At 51.5% G+C, this 17331-nt stretch overlaps 7 protein-coding genes across 7 annotated transcripts; 3 read left to right on the forward strand and 4 right to left on the reverse strand.

The window, feature by feature from the left end:
* Window positions 1–2268: 2268 nt before the first annotated feature.
* M421DRAFT_412760 (uncharacterized protein) lies at window positions 2269–3006 on the forward strand (the record flags this gene model as incomplete). Its single annotated transcript, XM_033590432.1, has 2 exons — window positions 2269–2636; window positions 2679–3006. 2 exons carry the CDS (start codon window positions 2269–2271, stop codon window positions 2995–2997), a joined length of 687 nt encoding a protein of 228 aa, XP_033450746.1. The 3' UTR covers window positions 2998–3006.
* Window positions 3007–4860: 1854 nt separating this feature from the next.
* M421DRAFT_418809 (uncharacterized protein) lies at window positions 4861–5778 on the reverse strand. Its single transcript, XM_033591908.1, has 3 exons — window positions 5582–5778; window positions 5061–5521; window positions 4861–4972 (listed from the first exon to the last, which is right to left on the reverse strand). The coding sequence occupies exons 1-2, from the start codon at window positions 5732–5734 to the stop codon at window positions 5183–5185; spliced, it is 492 nt and encodes a 163-aa protein (XP_033450747.1). The 5' UTR covers window positions 5735–5778; the 3' UTR covers window positions 4861–4972; window positions 5061–5182.
* A 1512-nt stretch (window positions 5779–7290) lies between these two features.
* M421DRAFT_412764 (potassium transport protein 1) lies at window positions 7291–9590 on the forward strand (the record flags this gene model as incomplete). Its single annotated transcript, XM_033590433.1, has 2 exons — window positions 7291–7579; window positions 7606–9590. The coding sequence occupies 2 exons, from the start codon at window positions 7291–7293 to the stop codon at window positions 9372–9374; spliced, it is 2058 nt and encodes a 685-aa protein (XP_033450748.1). The 3' UTR covers window positions 9375–9590.
* Window positions 9486–10295, reverse strand: M421DRAFT_418811 (uncharacterized protein). The gene has a single exon (XM_033591909.1). The coding sequence runs from the start codon at window positions 10171–10173 to the stop codon at window positions 9808–9810; it is 366 nt and encodes a 121-aa protein (XP_033450749.1). The 5' UTR covers window positions 10174–10295; the 3' UTR covers window positions 9486–9807.
* A 643-nt stretch (window positions 10296–10938) lies between these two features.
* M421DRAFT_58347 (uncharacterized protein) lies at window positions 10939–11943 on the reverse strand (the record flags this gene model as incomplete). The annotated part of the gene is made up of 2 exons (XM_033595591.1): window positions 10939–11769; window positions 11818–11943. The coding sequence occupies 2 exons, from the start codon at window positions 11941–11943 to the stop codon at window positions 10939–10941; spliced, it is 957 nt and encodes a 318-aa protein (XP_033450750.1).
* Window positions 11944–13995: 2052 nt separating this feature from the next.
* M421DRAFT_375653 (uncharacterized protein) lies at window positions 13996–14559 on the reverse strand. The gene has a single exon (XM_033589790.1). It carries the CDS (start codon window positions 14423–14425, stop codon window positions 14060–14062), a length of 366 nt encoding a protein of 121 aa, XP_033450751.1. The 5' UTR covers window positions 14426–14559; the 3' UTR covers window positions 13996–14059.
* M421DRAFT_418813 (uncharacterized protein) lies at window positions 14039–15858 on the forward strand. The gene is made up of 6 exons (XM_033591910.1): window positions 14039–14428; window positions 14552–14963; window positions 15047–15094; window positions 15151–15183; window positions 15242–15325; window positions 15436–15858. The coding sequence occupies exons 1-6, from the start codon at window positions 14424–14426 to the stop codon at window positions 15478–15480; spliced, it is 627 nt and encodes a 208-aa protein (XP_033450752.1). The 5' UTR covers window positions 14039–14423; the 3' UTR covers window positions 15481–15858.
* The last annotated feature ends 1473 nt before the right edge of the window (window positions 15859–17331 follow it).

Below are 17331 nucleotides of genomic sequence, written 5' to 3' on the forward strand. Positions count from 1 at the left end.
GCCTGCAAGGGTACGTGCCATGTTCAGAGCCCCGTTTGATGATGATCTCGCCGACAACGACACCCAGTCCCCCGTCAGCATGCTCTTCACAACAACTCTCGCAAGCCATCGAACCCACCACACGTTTCTCGCTCTTCCTTCCTAACCTTCCGTGCCAAGCAATGACGCCCCAAGAAATCGCCGCCGCGCAAGCGGCCCAGGAAGCGCGGACCCGCACCTGCACACCCTTCAGCGCAGCGCACACCTTCTCCTTCTACCCTGTGCATCTGAACAGCTTCCAGTCCTTGAGCAGCCGGTCGCCAGGAGCTGCAGATCTGCGCTCCACGGTATCGCGGCCTGTACTCCACCATGCGCCTCTTATGAGCACAGAGGATATTGACATGTTGTTGCAACCGATGGGGGCTAAGCTGCAGAGACTGAGGTCTACACGGGTGCCTCCGGATAATGGAAGGGTTGCGGCGAAGAGCGTGGTCAGGGTGCTGCCCGTCGGGAGATATGTGGTGCAGCGGCTTGCTGGGGGTGAGGGGAGCAGCAGGGGGGTGGAGGGCGAGATCTGCTAAGTCTATGTGTCACAGAGTGATGCGGTAAGGGGGCTGACGATAGGCAGTCGGTATACCGCCGAGAACTACTGGCTGCAGGACCTCGTGCAGGTTGATGGCCTGAGGGTCATGGAGATCTACCGCAATGCTATTTACTTGGAAAGGGTTGAGTGGGAAAGGCAGATTGAGCAAGAAGAGGAAGAGGTACATAGGCTTGAGGCTCTTGGGGGGAGGTTCGTGGAGGCCTGTTACTATAGGAGATGAGGAGCTGGAGATTGGTGACTGATGAGGATGAAGACGGTGGCGTTGCTGTTATGGATCATTGCTCTTGGGGGAATCCAGTTTGGTCGATGTGGGACAAGGCGAGGGGCGGTTGATCAAGTTTTTGACTTTGGTACAGTGGCATGTCAAAAGTTCCTTCCATTTAGTAATTTATCTTTAGCACCCCTTTTCTCTAGAGTTACGGCAAGTTATCTGGATATACCTTACATATAGTAGGCTGTCGAAATTATAAGTGTATGATGCTGTGCCATGTGCCTCTCACGCTGAATTTTCTCAGTCTCTCCTTCACCATTGTTTTCTTTTTGTCTTCAGCGACTTGACTTGTGGGTTTGTGCGTCCCCGCGCATACTCTTGGGCTTGCTGCTTTCTCTCTCTCTCACTCTCTCTCCACGACGATATTCCACTCCCGTTCTTCCCGACAGTGCTTGTTGCAGTTGTTTGTAAAGCGCAGCGCGCCTTGGGAAGGTACGTCTGCTTTGCTGATCCTTAGTTGTCACACTGGACGCTGACCGACTCTGCTTTCAGTTGAGCTTGCTCAACGTCAAGGGAGCAGAGTATCCTGCCACTTACCAGGTAGTGACTGCCTCCACGATCTAACACACCTGTCAACGCCAGAAGCGCCTTCATAACAAAGGAATCTGCAACAGCAGATTTCAAAACCACGACTACATCATGGTATCCCTTGCCGACCTGCTCAGTAGCACCTATGCGCCTGTCCAGACGATGATTTTACTGTACCTGGATATTGCCGATGTGGTTGCTCTCAATTGCACCTACAAGGGCTTCGACCAGGTGCAGACCGTGCTGAAAGCCACAGCATTTAAGATCAGGCATTACTATGGCTATCTGAGAAGGTTTTTCGCTGATCCACTTGAGTTTCGGTCCGTGCAAGGTCGCTGTGGAGTAGTTGTTGCAGGACGGGGTATGCGACAATGGATCTAACGTTCAAGCAGGCCCCTGACAGTCTTGGACATCTATGTGGCTCAGGAGCAGAGCGATATCATGATCGAATATCTTGTGTAGCAGGGTTATGAGGCAAGCGATAGCCTGAAGAAAGGCAGGTGGAAGTACAGTCGTACAGTCTCAGGCGAGAGCGTCCGCATATGTCGTGGTGGAGTGAACAGTGCGCATATGCAGGAAGAATTGAAGGATTGAACTGAGGTTGTATTGTGTGAAGCTACGAACATTAGGTATACATGAATGGCTGTAAACAGCGCTGGTGCAGGATGGGTAGTCGCATCTCACCGAAGGTGAGGCGCGGTTGCCCATGAGGCAGGAGAGACCCAAACCGTGACAGCATATCTCTGTCCCATCGCAACTAAGCCGCCATGTCTCAGCTATTCGTTGCGTTTCGACAGCTGGTCTATGTTTCACCACTTGGAACAAGGCATATGTGCTGTTTCCTCACCGTACATTCGTCAAGTCTGAGTGCTATCTGCTCACGAAGATGTCTGACATGGTCATCCCTGCCTTTGGTTGGTTTACCGAAGACGGGCTCAAAACGAAGTCGATATCTTGGGCCCAAAGTCAATTTCCGATGAGCCAGTCTGATGGCATCAGTTCTTCAGAGCTGCTCTCAGATGAGAACGGTGACGATATCAAAAAACTTACACGGCGCCGCCAAATTGGCGACAAACACACTTGGATGTTAGAGCTTGACACCACGGGTGTGACAATCCCAGATATGCCTGTCACGGTTTACGAGTCCACCACCTTTCGGTTGAAGGTGCCGACCTCAAGTGAAGCTGATACGTCCGTTGCTCACTACAAAGTGGACTACGACGAATCTCTGAAGCATCCCGTTTTGAAGTACCGGTATATTACGTTGGAAGAGGATATTCTGAAAGATGGCTAAAGAGTGTTTGGTGATCACAATCACCTGCAGAGAAACTCTTACTCTACTCGCAAATGCGAAGAGCTCCAGGGTCGACTCAATGAGCTGAATTTGATCGAGCTTATGAAGATTCCTGTCGGCCAACGTCCACCACAATACACGGAACTCTTGCTAAATATGAGACTCGTAACCGGGTCAAGGGGAAAATTCGACCTGGCTCCAACTTGGACATTCTACGATGACGAGGTCATAGAGTTCTTAGACAAAGCTTGGAAAGTGCAGCAGAGGATTGACGAGAGAGAAGAGGCTCAGCGCAGGGCGAAGTCTGAGGAGCTGATCTGAAGATGAGTAGAGCGACTAGGACAAGTGTAAGTTGGCGCAGGATAACTGATTCCGTCAAGGTGCGATCTCAGGCGAGACTTCGGGTACATGCCAACCGAGATCAAGTTCGAAGGGTCAAGACACTCCGTCAAGTGCTTCAGAGGAAAATAAGCCATTGAGATACTGGAGGGAAGAAAGAATGAGCGAGAAGGCGAGTGCAAGGCGGACATCTAGTTCTACGTCTACGAGCCAGCAGAATATCAAAGCCTCTCTGCTCTTTCGCTGCTCCTCTATCACCACGTCTACGAAGGACTAATAACTACCAGCCAAAATTTATACACTCGACTTAGACGCCATGCTCTCACTCCATGACCTACCGAGTCCAACATACGCCCCCATTCAGAGCAGCGTTGGCGCACATCCAGACGTCCGTGCCATAGTCATGTTGGCTCCAACTTATAAGGAACTTGATCTGTGGCCTGCATTCAGGATCAACAACAGCATCAATCTTCAACTCAAGAGCTTCTTCTCAGAACCACAAAAGTGCTACTCAGTAAAAGCTTGCCGGAGGTCAATATTACATTCACATTGTCAAATACGGCCTCCCGTTCTTCGCCACAAGCACACTGTTCGGGCTGGCATTAATTTGACCAATAGTGTGGTTAAGTATCTCACTGAATTGACCATAATGAAGATGGAAAAGATACCCAAAAGGTGGCGTCCTGTGCAGTATAATCAGATTTTGGCAGGCGAGATCACTGCTGCTAAGTTGAAGGGTTTGTTCACATCTCCTGTAACCTGGAAGTACTACCGGTACCGTGTCCGTGCACCAAATGCGCGGATTCATCAAATGCGCGGAATCCCTCTACCCAACGTCAAATAATATAAGGCCACTAAACCACGTAACGTAGATTATCACCAAGCCAGCCATATCACCAAACTAGCCATTTTCTCTTAGCATAACTAACACAAGTTACTACAACTACAACTACTTACTATTAAATAGTAACCTAGCATACTATGTGCTTGTATTAGATTTAGAAGATATTTCTATACCCTCCTAGCATATTTGTGTATTATATCTAGTCTTACTACAGTTCCTACAGCACTAAATAGTTAATTAAGCTCCTAGTTAACTACCTCTACCCTAAGTCTTCTTAGATAGCTAAGCTGCTACAGACACCTTAGCAGCTACTGTAACGGTCTAGACTCTAAAGCTAAAGAAGAGCTAGAGCTAGCCAGTTACATTAGCTTAGCCGGCTTGGCTTAAGCTAGATATATATTATCTACGCAGTTAACTAGACGTCTAGTTAACTTGTGCATGATTTTTAGCAAAAGTTGTTAGGAAGTAGATATCCTTTATTGGCCTTTGGCCAGACTACTACATATGTCCCTAAAGGCTAGTAGGAAGCCTTCCTGATTAATATAGAAGACGTGTTAGCGTGCTAAGTCTTAAACGTGTTAGGAGTACTTACACTTTAACAGTAAGAAATAGACTATGTTAAGTAGCTAGAGGATGTATAATAAGTAAGGTAGCATGTGTAACAACTATGCACGAACACGACACGTGGCATAGCGCTCATAGCAGCTAGAGGCAAAGCTAGCTGGCTAGCACTATTATTGTCTATATATATTATACTACGCAACGAATACTTGCTTAAGTATTCTTGTGCTTACCTTTTGGTATAGGCAGAGAAGTCACGTAGTATTGATTTCGAGGGCAGGGCGCCTACTCTGTTACAAACTGCGCCACCAAGTGCCGAAGTACCAGTGCACTGCCGCTCAAGGCGATGACGAAGATGTGCGAGAGCACCAGCAGCCGTAGACCTATCTCTACGAGCCGCTGAACGAGCTTATAATGATCAAGACAGGAAAGACCCCTAAGGCGCAACATCCAGACTTTCTCGAGGATGTGGTCGTGGGCATGGTGATACCGGCATATCTGTGTGGAGGGTTCGAACTGCTGGATGACTGGACGTTCTACGATGATGAGATTCTGAAGTTCTTTAAGCAGGCTTGAAGAATGAGGTGGTGAAGGATCAAGAGGAGGAGGTGTGAAAGGTCAGACTGACATCAGAGCTTACCTTCGAGGAGTGAGTAGACACTGTGCGTACTGAGTACAGATAATTTGAAGTACAAAATAGCGTATAATCATCGTGACTCATTAATGCGTGGCTCCCAAGCCCCATGATCGATGCCCCCTCGATCATAATCGTCGTCCAAAGATAGCATCGGCTTTGTGATGTGCATTTTTGACAGCAGATATGGCGTCCAACTCCCATTCCTTGATCGCCAAGCGGACATCTGCATCCGATGTAGTCGAACCGGCGACGGATACCTTCTTGTGATCGATGACGGCGGTGATAGACTTCTGCAGAAAGACGAGGATCGCAGTGACTGCAGCTACGACGTATTCGTGCCATATCCTGTAACGATCTGCGGCTTCGGCTCGATCCGACTTCGAGAGGCCTTCGCACATCCTTAGTGCGTCTCGCTTTGCGTTCTCCATGAAGGCGTCTAGTTCCTGGCTGTTCTTCATAATCAACTAGATGGGGATCAGTGGTGACGCGCAATAAGTATTGATCAGAGAAGACGACGGACGTACCCCATGCATGTGCGACTTCCATGGGCGAAATGCAGCCTCAGAGCTCAGCTTGCCTGGTAGAACGCCAGCGACTTCGCTAGTCACCCCCCCCGAGCTTCTTTTCCAGGGTACTGACGGTTGCCTCGGCGTCTGCCTGTAATTTTGTGTAGACATTGCCATATGAGCCTGAACGGCGGTGGCTGCGAAACAGTTCACGGAACATGTTGGAAGGAGGTCTAAAGATGTAGGTCACACCACTAGATCAATGGCCGGGTCCGTATGTTATATCAAGCGCAACAATGTTTGCAACCGCCCCATTTCCACGGACCGGGCCAAGCCCACGATCGAAACGAGCGCTGCGCCTAGTCGCGCCATGGTCAGCTGGGCTATCAAAGTTCGTGAACTCAGAACTGCACAGTCTCAAAGCTGATAAAAGCTCTGGCCGGTGTCTGACTCGAGGGCGCACGACTATGTCAGGGTCTGCTTCTGCGGAAGCTGGCCGCGCGAACCGGTCGGTCCCTGATGGTATTGATGTGGCTTGCAGCTCTCCAATCACAAAGTGCATAAGATAAGTCGGCGTGTCGCTTCAAGTGTTTTCAGTACTTCATTCCCAGCTGTCAAGCTCAAAGCCACCCAAGTTAGTATGGGTAGCGTCGGCGATTTGGGGAAAGCGGACGCGCTGCCAGTCCAGAACGTGAGTCGCCTTCGGCCTAGCTTCTCTCAATCACCCCCAACATCAAAAGTAAGAGCTGTGACTTGGAACCTAGAAGCATATTCAGAGAATAGCCTCAGCGCACTGTGGCTGGATCATCGCCGTGGGAGACCTAGAATTTTGTCGGGTTGTCCGAGTAGTTCGGCCCACCCCCACAGTCACCCTCTCTTTGGTCTCCAGCTGATCGGCACTGGATCGTAAAGTGGATCCTAAGATATGGTGCCATCGACTACGAACGCCATTTTCCGGTCGCAAGCAGATTCTAGACCAGTCAATCAGACTCATAAGGAACGGTCAGTCCACTCATTGAGAATGATGAGAAGTCATGCGGCTACTCTCAGACAGCCGCGACGAATGCCCTTGAATGGCGATAACTCCCGTTCGAGGTGTAAGGGTCAAGACACCTTGTTGGTCTTGCTCACGAAGTACACATGCATCGGTAAGAAGGCTAGAAGTGCGCTTGTTGCAGACTGCGGATAGTCGGTCTCAGACGCATGTCTGTGTTCACTTGTACGACAGACTGCTCGTGCAAGATCGCAAAATTCCCAAGGCGTGGTTTGACCAATGTGAAGCATGTCGTAAAGAGGTTTGAGGAGCAGTATGTACTCTGAGTGAAAATAGGCAACGATCTGTAGGTATTGTCGGCTTCGAATTCTTTCTGCTGTTCGATGCGTACGATTGCTCTTGACAGACCGCTTGAAGTGACGCAGCGAGCGCCTCCGTCATCTTGCAGGTATACAAGCATCGTGCGCAGGCGCTGCAATCATAAGACCAATCAGCAAAGTTTGGGACCTGAATGTCGTGGTGGCGGGACGCGGCGGGACGCGTCCGCATTTCTCCTCTCCCAATGACATCATGCCGCGACGCTGGCAATATTGGCAACAGCACAGCCTCCATCGGACTTTCCAGCTTCAACAACAAACCGGAAGGCACACGGAGGGCAGGAACATGATATTGAACAACCCTTTCTATACACCTCAACCGCTTTCGCGACACCAAACGCCTTCGGGGATACGCAATGCCAGATCCAGTCGAAGAACTGGAGCAGAATCCACGAGAAGCCAAGAACCACTTCCTCAGATACCTTAAAGATGAATTTCTCACGCTCAACTTCTACCGTGCGCATATGCTTTACTTTATCGTTGTTATTGCAATATCTTCGGTCATTGTGTATGGTGAAGGGGTGAAGAATGGGCCGAAGGAGTATCGCGATTCGCATCTCTCCTATATGGACGCATTGTTTCTGACATGCAGCGCTATGACAACCACTGGTAGGTCGATACATCGATCTGGAAGCAATGATGTAGGTTGAATTCTGGCTGACGTATCGTAGGCCTCAACTCCGTCGACCTAGGCGACCTGTCCGGCTTCCAGCAAGCCGTGCTCTGTATTCTACTCATCATCGGCAGCATACCCTTTGTCTCCATGGTCGTAGTTCTTATCCGGCAATCCATGTTCCGCAAGCGCATGTCCGAAGTCGTGAAGCACTCGCGCACCATGCAGCGCCTAGTACAAGACATCGAGCACAATCGCCAGGCCGAAGGCAGCGGCGAAAGCAGGAGCAACAGTCTCCGGCAACGTCAGATCGTCGGCCCCAGAAATAGCAGTGCAAACGAAGGATTAGGGAAGGCGAAGCCGGTGAAGCCGGTGAAGATACAGCCGTTGACTAAAAGAAGGACGTTTCATCATCAGACGGGTTTTGGGTTTGTGCCGACGCCGTGGGAGACCAAGCTGGCGAGTAACTTCTTCGGGCGTATTTTTGATAGTGTAACGAGCGAGTTGAAGCCTGAAAAGCACGACTATGTCTCGTTTAAGCCACGATTAGACTCCAAAGGACGGTTTCTCGAACTCAGCGAACACGATCGATTGGAGCTGGGAGGTGTCGAGTATCGCGCTCTGCAAGCACTATTATATATCTTGATCGGCTACCAGTTATTCTGGTACACGCTCGGTGTCATCTTACTGGTACCGTACGCATACCGCACCAAGACAAGAGCTATTCTGCGCGAAGCACAGCCTGGAGGCCTGAATCCAGGGTGGTGGGCGTTCTTCTCGACAGTCACTGAATTCACGAACGGAGGTTTGAACGTGCTGAACGCGAACTTCATACCGTTCAGTGGCATGCCGTACATTCTAATCATTGCTGGTGCACTGGCGTTGGTTGGACAGACACAATTCCCTATCTTCTTGAGGTTGACGATCTGGGTCATGGAGAAGTGTGTGCCAAAAGGCTCTCGATTGCAGAACACCCTGCAGTTTTTACTGCAACATCCTCGACGGTGCTTCATCTACCTTTTCCCAAGCAGGCAGACATGGTACCTTCTGATGATCCAGGTCACGATCGATATCACGGCATGGCTATGCTTTGAGATCTTGAATATCGGCATGCCGGACATCAAGGCCTTGCCTACTGGAACAAGGATCTTGGACGGTCTTTTTCAAGCCACAGGCCTTCGCACGTCCGGAGCGTATACCGTCGCATTTAGCTCGTTGGCGCCGGCATGTTTAGTCGGCTACCTCGTCATCATGTACATCTCTAGCTACCCACTGGTGATGACGCTTCGCAAAACCAACACTTACGAGGAACGTTCAATTGGTTTGGAAGAGGGTGGTGACAGTGCTGCTGGCATTGCGTCACACTTGCAGAAACAACTTGCCTATGACATCTGGTTCCAGTTTCTTGCTTTCTTCCTTGTCTCAATTATAGAGCGAGGTCACATCCTGAGGAAAGATCCAGGGTTCGACTCGTTCTCAGTGCTCTTCGAAGTCACGTCAGCATATGGCACAGTGGGCCTGTCCACCGGTGTTCCAAGTCAAGACTACAGTCTTAGCGGCTCTTTTGCGAGCCTGAGCAAAGTTGTAATCTTGGTCGTAATGGTTCGAGGTCGACATCGTGGTTTGCCACTCGCGATTGACAGAAGTATTCTCTTGCCAGGCGAGGAGCTCATGCAACGCCTGGATGCCGAGTATGGTGGCCGAGGTGGCGCATCAGCTGAGGATCTCGAAGAGCTCGTCACGAAAATCGAGGAAAATGGTACCCAGACAGGAGGCTCGACGTCAGCTGCAGTACACCAAGATCCAGACCGGCACACAACTCGCTGAAGGAGCCGCATCCAAAAGATCGTATGATTCACAGACGTGAGGGTCAGTGGAGCTCGGAAACCGATCCAGTGATCGTTTAGATATCTTGGAGTGTTCTCGAAGAAGCAAAGAAAGGGGGCGTACCAGTATAGCAGCCGGTCTGTCTCTGACCATAGTGAGAAAGTACGGGGTCCTGCTGGAAGGCGCATAGAAGGCGACCACTCTTCCCTTCCGATCTACTTGCATGCAGTAGCCCCCTCCAACAATCCTCTCAGAACCAACAGTCCGCTGTTGTTCATCTTACTGCCCGCGATCCTACAGCGTCATTTCTTCCAGGCACCTTGGTGTTGTATTCAGGCCACCGCTAAGCCCTGTAAGACGTCAAGGCAATGAACGTCTTCGCCTGAAATCTCGGGCCCGGAGTCGCCGATTATTCAAGGATGAACCTAACCATTCATGCAGTAGGGAAGACCAGATGATGTCCAGGTGGCAAGGCTCTCAACCCTGAGACGAGGGTGGCACCTACCCAGTACCCACCGCTCGAGGGTGCTATAGGCCTGTATCGCAAGGGTGTGTGGTTCACTGGTTGTGCCCCACAGGCATGAACGATGGGAAATGAGGTCTGCATGGCAGGCCACAGCGGACGACGAGGCAGGATCTGTGTGGTGCAGGCGGGAGATGCGAGACCAGGGAGATAGACCAGGCAGTGAATCTGGTCGACGGTATCGACATAACGGTCGTCATATGATTTGGGTTCCCGACCCCATCCGGCGCGGGGCTGACACCGTGCTCTTGTTGGTCGTGCTCGTCGCCTGCGCATCCAAGGTGTTGGTTGTTCGGAGCCTAAGCTGCGGGTCTTACGAAAATGTGTTCTTCGCCGGGAGGCTGGTCTGAGACTTCGAGAAGTGGAGATCAAAGGACAGCTGCATTCACTTTACGCAAGCCTGATGGTGGCAGTGAAGAGATGTGATGTTGGCAGGGCATCGGACCTGAGGCTGGAAGTGTTTCACGGGGTAGGGAACGAAACATTCACCAAACCTGAATGGGCAAGTCGTAATCACAGGGCCATCGTTGCTGAATGTGACTCTCCGACTGGATCGTGAACCCACCGTGTGGGCCGGTTCTTGGCACCGTCGAGATCTCTTGTAATGATGTTCCTGTGACGTTCAGGTGTTCTGCGATCAACCCTGTGAAGGAGAAGCGGCCTCGGCGCGAAAGTAGCGCGGCGCAACCACGGCAACAATATCATGGGTCATCGCCTCGCGGGAATAAGGCACAAGAGAACAAAACATTGCGAACACGGCGTAACATGGTATCTCTCGTTGATTAAGGAGTGACACATGCGAATAGTCAGAGAAATATTTTGATTGTGTACATGTATGGCAAAATCTGGGTACACCGTGCCTTTTCTTGACCCCGTTCCAAAAGCGATCAGCCAACAAATGAGATTCGTTAGGTCTCCACCATGACTCGCCTGGACATGTTTGCAACAGACGGAACAAGCGGCAAACGTATTGTAGAACAAGTCATGTAATATGAGTTAACGAAAGTAAGAAGTCGTAAAGGGTTTGTAGGTTCTATACGCCTAGAACTGGCGAGGGTTCTTGTCCTCGGTGAGGAGGCTCGCAATGGGCATGTTATCTCTTGGCGCAGAGCTCCAGGTACCGGCGCGAGTGCGTCCAGTGGACGGAACTGGCATGGGGAGCATGTACGGCATGCGCTCGGGCACGGGAACAGCGCTGGTATCCATCGGGCTGTAATGCTTGGGCTCACTGTAGGCAGGCGATAGGTATGGGATTGTGGAAGGCTTGAGAATGGGGTTGTGCATGATGCTGCCATCTGGTGATGCATCAGGGGTCGGTGGGCGGACAGCGCTGGAGCTGTGACGCCAAATCTCCTCGAGTTGGGCAGGAGACACATCGGCGCCGTAGTCAGCGGCCACAGTCGACCAGAACTGCTGACGACGGGCCTCATAGATGGCACGGAGTCGGTCAGTGTCGACGATGCGTGGCTGATAAGCAACCTCGGTGTTGATGCGGAGTCCATTGTGGGGCTCAGGTGAGCCCTGAGGAGTGAAAGTCCGGGGCTTGGGAAGCAGAATCTTGTGCTGACTACGGCCTGGCGATGCAGTCGCTGACGCGGACCTGATGTGGTGAGATGCTCCAGTGTAGCTCATTGGCGAGGCTTGGCGAGATGACTGGGAGAAGTCGTCCTGATCAGTGCCCATCGAGCATACAGATTGCGCAATAGAGCCGAACGAAGCGGTCGAAGAAACCGACGAGTTGCGCCTGCGGCGGTGACTACCGTGTGACAGCTGGTGGAAGTGAAGACGGCAAGCGAGTTCAGTCTTCTTCAAGTGAACAGCAATGTGCTTGTACGGCATCTTCTGCATGCGAGTTTGAAGCAGATATGTCTCCTGGTAGACGTAAGTAAAGTGCGTAGTCAATTCAAGGAGTTCCTGTACCTCTTCTTCAGACCATGAACGATTTCCGGCGGCGGACATCTTGCGAGCACGGAGTCCAGATGCGTTGGGGTTCTGGGAGCCCATCTCCGGAAGAGGAGAAAGGATTTGAGGCTGGTGGTGAAGCATTGTGGCTGTTTTTTGATGCGTTGCAGTTGATCGAGTGGGTGAGGAATAGATGTTGGTATTGTATGTAAGTCAAGTCGCGAGTCGATCGTCAGTCGTGTCCGCCTGGGAAGTCTGTTGTTCGGTGTAGAGTCTGGCTCTGAAAGAGTGTATTACTGAAGATTGGAATCCGCGAATTTGATTGCTCAGCAATGTTGATTAAGGAATGTAGTGCAGCCCAACCGGTGGGAGTTAAAGAAAGTATTACAAGGCTGCTAGAAATAAACCAAAAGACAGATGCCGATTGAACAGATGCGGATGAGGCCTCGAAACTCGGGGTATCCGACAACTATTATAAAGTTTGGACGATGACAAGAAACGGGACGTTGCTTGGGCCGCGCACCACTGTGGATTGCAGTGGCTCGTCCTGATGTTGGCAACGTTTTCAAACTGTCAGTCATGCGGCTAAGGTCCTGATCACCGGCACGGTTGACATCGGCGTTCGCAGCCAAAATGTTTAGAGCAACCCTGATACGAGACAACTTAAGCCAGAGACGGAGGGGCAAAGGCTCTTTCGCGATGCGTTCACCAGGTTCGCTGATGTTTTAGAGCGGATTGCATAAAAGTAACGAACGCTTTTGGGATATACGGGGTCGGTTTCAAAACCGAGTATGTTAGAGAGCGGGTCGTGCAGCAATTTTGCGAAGCGAAAGGTTTGACAATGTTTGGAGAGCCTGGAAACAAATCCACACCAGGCTATATAACAGCGGGCGCTAACTCAGAACGCGCGGTTACAGGTACCGGGGAGAACAGTGCACCGTTTAGCTGCGTTAGTGTCTGAGGGACATCTTAACAGTGAATGTCAGCGTACGAACTAAAACATAGCTTCACATCTTCATGAACAAAACATAACTTCGCATCTTCATGAACAAGATCAGCTGGTGACAAAATGCAAGAAATACAAAATGCAAGGAATGAAGCTGAGAAAGGACGCGCAACCTACATGCGCAACACAAGTCTGCAAACCCGTGAAAGACCAGGTCACCGCTGACGCCGTGAGACAGTCGAGACGATAGAGAGCTCGGAAATGCTGTGTTCCGTTCTTGAGTATCGTCTTGGTAAGGCGACTCTCAGGCAATACCGCTTGGCGCTTAAGAGAGGCCATTATAGCTAAGCGGTCAGTTGGAACGCTGCAGCAGAGCGGTTTTCCCAAACGTTTGCGGCTTGGGCTGATACTGGCGCTGCGTCAGGTGGCTGAAAGTATTCGGCGTGGCGGAGAGAGGCCGGCGGAGCTTATGCTGAAGTAGCATCCCCTCCGTTACCAAAGACCATCGTCATCCGTCGTAATAGGGGACAGATGAGAAGCGATTCAATCTATCTTTCCCGTGCCCAGCTGTTAAATGTCGCGGGAAAGAGATTGTTGCGCCGTCGAAAGACGTCAGGGCCTGGCCAACGGCTTGAGATGGTGGTGGATGGGCTAAGCACCTGCGAGATGGATTAGGGGGCCACAATTGGCTGGCATCAAAGGGTTCTGTGAGATTCAGAGCTGTATTTTCGACGTCGTCACGCGTTGGGCAACATTAGGTTGGCGAATGTCGCTGCAACCTCTCATCATGTTGTTTGACCGATGATGATGCCGAAGAAACACAAGTACGGTAGCGTGCTGAAGGCGCGAGGCGCGTGTCAGCGCACGAGCACCAACCCTGCCAGCTGTCAACCATTCTCCGTCACCACTCACAGTCACTAGTCCACCACGCTACGCACCTGCATATGAAAGCTACAAGAGAACGATTCTCCCCATGCTAAGGAGACGCTGTCTGATGGCAGTTTGAACACGTCTAGCGCTTCCCCAAGGTGGCCGGCCGTACCTCGCTACCTTGGTCAGAGGTACGCATCGATGCTCGTCATAGCTCGATCGGCAACAGTTTGCATCACTCACAGGAGCTGAGATGCATGAAGATGTCACGCACGACCTGCACCTTCCCCGCCCTCTTCAGACTCGTCTGGTTAAGCGCGCAAGTGTGAAGCCACCTACTCACCAGGGCCTGTCCAAGAGGCTGCTACCCCGCTTCTCCACTCCAACTTGTCTTCGTACTGATACTTCCACTCCCACATATCTCTGATGACGACGTTGGTACCTCTACTCCAGCACTACAAGTCTGGCGGCTATCCCCGCTGGTACTTGGCTGATTAACCTCAGAGCATCCCAGTCGTCAACTCGTCTGATGCTTCTCCGTTGTGCCCATTCGTTCGCCTGCCTACAAACCTGACCCTTCTGTATTCCTTGTACTTGATCAACACTTGCACCGACGGGCGATCTGCCTACTTCGATACCATGATGATCTACTGCGCACACACTCACCGTTGTACACTCTGAACGCAGTCCCAAACCTGGCAATCGACGAGCATGACACCACGCTCTACAGACGCACCTAATCTGACCAGTTACGAAGCCTCGCGTCTCTATCTGACCGGCAGCGGGCAAGACGTACCCGTGCGCCATCATGTCGTGAGTCCCTCTTACTTAGACTTCGTGTCTCTCGTCACCGAGCAGGATGCAGTCATCTCACTCTTGACATAACTTTTGATTTAGTCCATGGACACGCTGACCTTGGATACCCTCACTTCTCAGCTGCTCCCCTGCTTCCAAACGGAATCGTAAACCTTCGCCGACTGCGCTAGCTCAGCCTTCAACTTCGCAATATACTGCTGTAAACGAGCAACCAGTCCTGCAGCTTGTAGCTCCTGCGACCCAAACAAGCGACGAAGTTTCGATGAGTGCGCAGGCCATACAATCTCCTGCTTCTGGTCATCGAAAGCGCAAATCTGTTAGTTTGGGCCAGCAGACGAACAACATGAAGGATACGAGCGCTGGTGCAAAAGCACAGAATAGTGCGGCATTGGTCCAAGCGGATCAGGTTGATACTTCTACGCAAGAGCCAAAGATCAAGAAGAGCCGGACAAACACGCCTTGGACCCCAGCAGAGGAACTAAGGCTCAAACAAATGAGAGATGCGGGCAATAGCTGGAGCGAAATTGCGAAGGTAGGCAGGAGTCGCCAGAGAGTGTCGTTGTTCACGAGGCAATTGGTGCACTGTGTCACACTGGTGCTGACAGAACATTACAGACTTTCCCGCAACGAACAGAAGGCAGCGTGAAAAAGCATTGGTACAAGGCAAGTACAGTACCTGTTACTATAATGGCTTGCGGTTACTGATTGCGTCAACGCAGGATATGCACTATGCCGAGTTTGCGGAGGATGAAGTGAGTTTGTTCGAGCACTTATGGCAACCACAGCAGACCAATACTGATTGGGAAGCAGAGCACAGCGTTACTTGCCGCGATCAAGGAATACGACGCCAACAAGTGGAAAGCTATCGGCCAGAAAGTTGGCAAGCCCGCAAAAGTATGTCAAACTCTGATACCTGGTTGTGCCGTCCCTTCGAAATCTTCATGGAATTTTGAGTGGACCGCCCAGACCTGTAACATGCAGTCACGATCCACTGACAATTATAGGCTTGCGAACAGTATGCCAAAGAGCATTTCGGTGGAAAGTATTGATAGTGTTGAGCACCGTCTGCATCTTCCCGGTTTTAGCGCAATGGACCCGCTTTATGATACCAGCTTTCCGATTGTGGTCGAGCTGTGCACGTGTACAACTTTTCCTATCTCCTTTGGTTTCATCGGAGTATTTGGTAACGGCTTCCGGCTGCGGGGTACACAATGGTTCGTAGCCAAGTCAGCATCTCTTTCGCTTTCACCACGCCGATCATTCTTTGCGCGCCTTCTTTGTAGTGCCAAAGGCGTTACTATCGCCCTGGGTCGTTGGATCGACGATCATATGTAGCGCAGTCTGGCAACCTTCATGCTCTGTGTCGACTGCGATGCGAAGGTATCGTCAGTGTCGTCGTGGAGGTAATGCACAATTATATGATCGACCCATCTGTTACCGTTTGAAGTCCGAAGCCGTTGTTTCGGGTATTTGCAGCAGTTCGCAGCAATATTCCAACGCCTTGCCGTTACCGAAGCAGTATCGTCTCTCCGTACGGCCGCTGACAGATCGCAACCTGGTCGAACAACTGGCTGTTCGCGGTACCTGCGTCCTTCCGCTTGTGTGGCGCGTCTCCGATCACAACACGGCCCTGCTGTATATCTCGCGCAGACAGACCCTCTTCTCAAAGTCTGGACCGAAAGGGCCTTGTGGAACGGCACAGTTGGACCATGACAACATGTGGTCCAGGCAGGGATTGGCCTGGGCACTTTGTCGTCGAGTCGAGGTAACATCACGCTCTATTTGCCTGCTTTGAGCGAATTGTCTGCAACAGGCAGCTTTATGATCGCATGAAGTGCATTGTTGCTCAAAGTCATTGCAATTGTACTTCTTCAGCTCACGCGTCGTGTACCGGGAGGGGCACAGACAGCAGAGGATCCTTGCGGGTTCTTCGAGACATTGCCTGAGTACAGGCGAACGCATGGACTTCAGCGTTGGCCGGTCCGACCGATATGTGGTCTTACGTTCAGCCTAAGTGGCTAATAGTGGCAGGTGTCAAACGTCGCTGGAGAGTTGGCAAACAGCATCGACCAATTTTGAGGCCTCAGAAGTCCTCGATACAGGCATGTGAGGTCATAGAACTGTCGCCTGGAAAAGGAGAACCTGGCAGGCTCCGCTCGTGCATATACGCGTAGCGATCACGTGTCAAGGGGCTGACGCAGAGGGGTCGGAATTCGTAGGAAGATGACAGGCATGTCGGCATCCGTTTGCGCAACCACCTTCTGGAGAAGGGCTTGTGGCGCCATCCGCATTACGACCTCATCTCCTGCCGCTGTGTCTGTTGCGAGATGAGGAACTGTGAACTTGGGGGGGCGGCAGATCGCAGCCGCCCCAAACGACTTGCGATGCCAAGATGTCGCTATCGTGCCGTGAGGGTCTCCCGAACCTACGCTCTCCCGAGTCTCCCCCATGCATGCTCGGGTGTTCAGCGTGCTTCCTACCAATTGATAAGCTAGCATGAGGCTTTTGTGGATACTTGCTGTGCGTGCGCGAGGTCCAAGGACCCTCTAAAAAGCCCTGTATCTGCTGTGGTAGGGTGCGCAAGAAGGTAGTGGATATGTGCGGGGCTGTCTGACCATTCAGAAGCTCAACACAAGGAGAAAAAGGCGCTAGGCACCCGAGCTCGGGGAAAGGGTGTAGCGTTCAATTGATTCCGAAGCACACTGCCACTTTTCGCCGCTTCGCTTTGTTTGAGCTCCGAGGAAAACCCAACAGCAGATCGACGTTCGCTGCCGTCGCAAGTATAACAATAAATATCGTTCGCTGCGCATTTCGCCACTTTATTTCCGCGTTGCCTCTCCGTACGTCCGTCAGTTCTGTCGTGCGTCAGTCGGTCGCAATAGGGATCTCTTTGTGGCTCG

The sequence above is a fragment of the Didymella exigua genome (assembly GCF_010094145.1).
Source record: "Didymella exigua CBS 183.55 unplaced genomic scaffold M421scaffold_8, whole genome shotgun sequence".
NCBI classification, from domain to species: domain Eukaryota; kingdom Fungi; phylum Ascomycota; class Dothideomycetes; order Pleosporales; family Didymellaceae; genus Didymella; species Didymella exigua.